This window comes from Ostrea edulis, chromosome 6, assembly GCF_947568905.1.
Source record: "Ostrea edulis chromosome 6, xbOstEdul1.1, whole genome shotgun sequence".
Lineage (NCBI taxonomy): Eukaryota > Metazoa > Mollusca > Bivalvia > Ostreida > Ostreidae > Ostrea > Ostrea edulis.
Genome location: NC_079169.1, coordinates 6,527,643 through 6,532,566, shown reverse-complemented (window position 1 = coordinate 6,532,566; position 4,924 = coordinate 6,527,643). Strand labels below are relative to the sequence as shown.

Below are 4,924 nucleotides of genomic sequence, written 5' to 3'. Positions count from 1 at the left end.
AAAACTTGCATTACATTGGGCCAACGTTGGCCCAACTCGTTGGGCCAACATTGGGCCGATGAGCAAAATTACATTGGGCCAACGTCATTTGCCAACATTGGCCCAATGTAACTGATTACGTTGGCCCAACGTTGGGCCAATGTTAGCTTGCTATCTGGGTAAACCTCGAAGTTAATATGAATTTAATATTGGTAGCATGAAAGATTTGCAACATAACTTATTGACGTATTCTTACAGGAAAATAAAAACGGCACGCGACTCCACGGCATCAATTTTTGTAGCAATACTGCTTTTCATTCTCCCCAAAGAAGTTCCAAGCATCTTCTGTTGGTTCCAAGAATCAGGTTTGTATACATGCAGATTGAATTCGATACCATGGAAAATCAATAACTATCAAAACATTATGATTGTTGATGAGCATAACTGCAGATTGTTTTTAAAATCAGCCACCCTGGTAATTTTTCTGAATGACGGAAGTTGTATTGTAGAGACGAACGTAAGACCGAATTACCAGCCGATTTTGACCTGGCATAGTATTCAGCAGAAAGTGGCTTGGGGTGTGCTCTTCTTGCTAGGTGGAGGGTTTGCTTTGGCTGACGCTGCAACGGTAATGATGAAATGTAAACACTCCACCTATCAGTTGACGATCACGTTAATATTTTATCAACAGATCATCTTTCTCACAATCATCCAAGGGTTGATTTTGATCGGAGTGGTTAATATTTACATTTCCAATATATCTTTACCAATTGTAATGATAGCCATATCCTCATGAATGCGATGTACCTGCGCATGAATCTTGATAAATCTAGTATGGTCTAATTAATTAACGGCAGGGAATTTCGACAGAAATAAAAGTAGAAATAAACTTCATTTTCGAAAATACCTGATATGGTATGAACTGCAACGCTCCACAGCGGCATTTTCACGTGGCGCTAACGTGCTTCATGAAGCATGACGACGTGTGGAACGTTTCGTTTACGTGTAAAGAAATGGACAGTACTTGGCACGATGCCAAAACATGAACTGGCCACATGTCGATTTCCGAAACATTTAAGGATATGCACCGCAACGCTACAATTATAATTGTAATTATTAACATTTACCTTTTCCTCCAAAACCTCGATTAACATATGATCATTTCCTGTTTTGTTCTACAGAGCTCTGTCATAATCAGGGAGCGGCGTACATGACGTCATCCAACCACATTCTCTGAGTTTGAACAATGAAGTGTGGTTTTGTTTTGACGGATGCCAACATTGTGGGGAAATAAAATATAGCGCGGCTAGTATTTTACCCTTATTCTCTTAATTATATTTCCTGCAATACTGGCGATCGTCATTTCCTCCAAATTATGACAACATTAACAATAACATGTAGTCATTATTTTTACATCAATGCTATATATGATATTGTGTATCTACAAACATGTTACATAAAGGGAAACACTAAATGGAATACACTTGCTCAGGATTATTTTAAAGAAATGCTTGCGGACTATAGTAGTTTATTGGTTTTGTTTGTTTTACGTCTCGTCGAGAAATTTTACTCATATTGAGACGGGGCTCGAATCTCCATATGAGTGAAATATTCTCGAGCAATATACAATCAATCAATCGAACTCGCGACCTCCCGGTTACAAAGTGAACGTTCTACCACTGAGCTACCGTGACTGGTCTGTAACAGAGATATACAAAAGTGTGAAAGAGAGAAGATGCATGATAGAATTCAACATAGAGAATGAACAAGTTTACAATTGGAATAGCAAAGACAGATGGTCACATGATATGACAGGTGGTTACATGATATGACAGGTGGTTACATGATATGACAGGTGGTCACATGATATGATACATGTATTTTGATAGGCGGAAAAGTCCGAAGTTTATTCTTTTGGGTTCGTGTGGTAATTATTTGAAACATATTTCTTAAAATAAAAATTTACAATTAGTTTGTCGTTTTCGACGTTTCAGTAATTGACATGTGGGCCACTTAGATCGTGCTCTGGCATCGTTTCAGCTTCTACTAATTTCTATACGTTTCATTGATTCCGTGGGGATTCGGGTTAGAATAGATCCTCAGAACCCCCTTACTTGTCGTAAGAGGCGACTAAATGGGGCGGTCCTTCGGATGAGACCGCAAAAACCGAGGTCCCGTGTCACAGCAAGTGTGGCACGATAAAGATCCCTCCCTGTTCAATGGCCATAAGCGCCGAGCATAGGCTTAAATTTTGCAGACGTCTCCATATGAGTGAAATATTCTTGAGAGGGACGTTAAAGAATATTCAATAAATCAATATACGTATCATTGACATCCAGTCACGGTAGCTCAGCGGTAGAGCGTTAGCTTCGTAACCGGTAGGTCGTGAGTTCCAACCGGACTGCTACGACTCTGGGCGCTAGGCATAGGTATAAATTTGTGGTATTTCATCTACAGCTGGTGACGTCTCAATATGAGATTAACGGGACGTAAAACAAATAATCAACCAAAATCATTTTTGAAAATATATGAGGGTATGGACTGCAACGCTTCACGCCGGAATACGTCACGAAGTGCGTCAATACCTCATGAAAAGTACGCCGACATGAAGGTTGCAGTTCATACCCTCATATATTTTCAAAAATGATGTGTATTTTTTATATTTACATGCACATTCTACCTTGATTTCTGTAGGAATTTCCAACCGTGAAAATAGACGTTTTATAGTTATCTGTATTCATGCGCACATTGCAAGGCGTTCATGAGGAAATGACTATCATTACAATTTGTAGAGATATCGAAGGCAAAAACATTGAAAATGTAGATACACTGTATTTAAACTTGAAACACTACAACAAAGTAAATATAGAAAATATCTAAGGAATATAAATCTTGGTTCTACATCAGTCACGGGTATCGATATGTTGATAAAAGTCATAAGATAGCATTTCTATAATTTCACTTGAAATATATTCACGATGGGACGTAAAACAAATAATCAACCAACAATTAACATAATTTTTGAAAATATACATGAGGGTATGAACTGTGACGCTTCACGCCGGTATACTTCAAGATTCATACGCGCATTGTTCACTACTGCATCACATTCATGAGGAAATGGCTATCAGTACAATTTGTAAAGATATCAAAGGCAAAAGCTTGGAAATGTAAATATTTAGATATGAAACATAAATTTGTGTACATAATAACTAAGATTAGTCTTTTCTAATCAGCGCAGCCATTAATGAACTATTATTTCCAGACAAATCCTTCTAATTGATGCTTTATCCGCAGAAATCTGGATTATCGTCATTAATTGGATGCGAGTTAAGAGTGTTTAAGGAAGCAGATCCTTGGGTTATGACCATGTTGGTGTGTTTGTTAGTGGCATGTATCACGGAAATCACGAGCAATACAGCTATAGCGTCTCTTATGATGCCAATCGTGTTCGAATTGGTAAGAGCACGAACTGTTTTGTTTTATCATCTCGAGATGACAATTAATACATGCACAATGTAGATTACAGAGTTTTATGTTACAGTGTACGTGCTTTGTACAATAATCTGTTAATTTCTATTTTTGTAGGCAATCTCTGTTGGGCAACACCCTCTCTATCTGATGATCCCCACCGCCGTCGCTACGTCATTCGCATTCTGTCTTCCGGTGGCCACGCCTCCTAATGCTATCGTGTTCTCCTCTGGTTATATCACAATACCAGACATGGTATCGATACCACATAATTCATTCATTTAAAATAAATCAGGAAAAAAAATATTTCAAATTATATTATAAAGGTAGTAGTTATGATATCAAATACTTATCAAGAAGCAATAACTAGATTATGAAATGCACTCAGATATGAACTTTCCAGTTTACAATGTTCATGGAGTCAGCATTTATAATAAAAATAAGATTCAACCGAGGAAACTAATTTTCATACTATGTTGATACACTTTCACGTTTATTTTTCAGTGCAAGGCTGGCCTTTTTATGAACATCATCGCCCTTTCAGTCATCACTCTCGCAATCAACACCTGGGGTCAGTCCATTTTCAACCTGGACACAACTCCAGCTTACTTTTCGTCCATTGCTGCTGCTGGTACCTGTGGAACAGTCGTTGTCACGACAACAGAAACATATAACGCGACAACACTTTCTATGGACAGTACCTCTGTATAACTGCACTCATTCTTAGCTGGGTCTATCAACTTGAATACTTCAACGTTTTTAATACCAACTACGTTATCATAACAATCTGCTCATGAAAACATTTTTTAAAGATTCATTTATGTTGACATAGGCGTAGCTTAGGTTCGAATATTACCGAGACAGGGGGTCTGGGGGGCTGCCCCCCCCCCCCCCCCCCCCCCCCCCCCCCCCCCCCCCCCCCCCCCCCCCAGAAGCTATCGACATTTTAACAACGTAAAAGGTGTTGGTTTTTTTTTTTTTTTACCGAGGCAGCTGCCTCGGTTGCCTCAATGGAAGCTACGCCACTGGTTGATAATGTTCAGACATGTTACCTGCTTTTGGTGTAACATTATATCATTTACTGCTTATCAGACGGTTGCCATGGTACTGTGTGTGTTTTGGAAAATAGTATTGTGACTCGCTGGAAACCTTTGCCGTGGTACTTAACACGCTTACGGTTTTCGCATTACTTACTATAATTTGTATTTCTTTTTGAAAGTGAAACTGTTATCAGGGATATATAGAGTGGCCACCTCGGCTATTTCGCGCGGACTTGTGTAGAGTTATGTAAACCTAGAGAATATATACAGTTTGTCTGTAAAGGAGGGAGGAGGATAAGGGTCATATATGACCATTATTGTAGATCATTATTTAGTAACTCAAAAGGCGAACCATGTTTCATATTCCAATTAAGTTCAGAGGAAGGTCATAAAAGTTAATGCCAACTCATTTTTTTGGTCAACATTTTACAAAT

The 4,924-nt window shown here is 38.6% G+C and overlaps 1 protein-coding gene across 2 annotated transcripts in view; it reads left to right on the top strand.

The window, feature by feature from the left end:
• LOC125647988 (solute carrier family 13 member 2-like) overlaps positions 1-4,322 on the top strand; it is a 33,358-nt gene extending 29,036 nt beyond the window's left edge. For both annotated transcript variants that reach the window (XM_048874870.2, XM_048874871.2), the window contains 5 exons: positions 238-344; positions 489-607; positions 3,277-3,438; positions 3,568-3,705; positions 3,955-4,322. In XM_048874870.2, coding sequence (XP_048730827.2) covers positions 238-344; positions 489-607; positions 3,277-3,438; positions 3,568-3,705; positions 3,955-4,161 — 733 coding nt within the window. In that variant the 3' untranslated portion in view covers positions 4,162-4,322. The remainder of the gene's footprint in view (positions 1-237; positions 345-488; positions 608-3,276; positions 3,439-3,567; positions 3,706-3,954) is intronic.
• Positions 4,323-4,924: the final 602 nt, after the last annotated feature.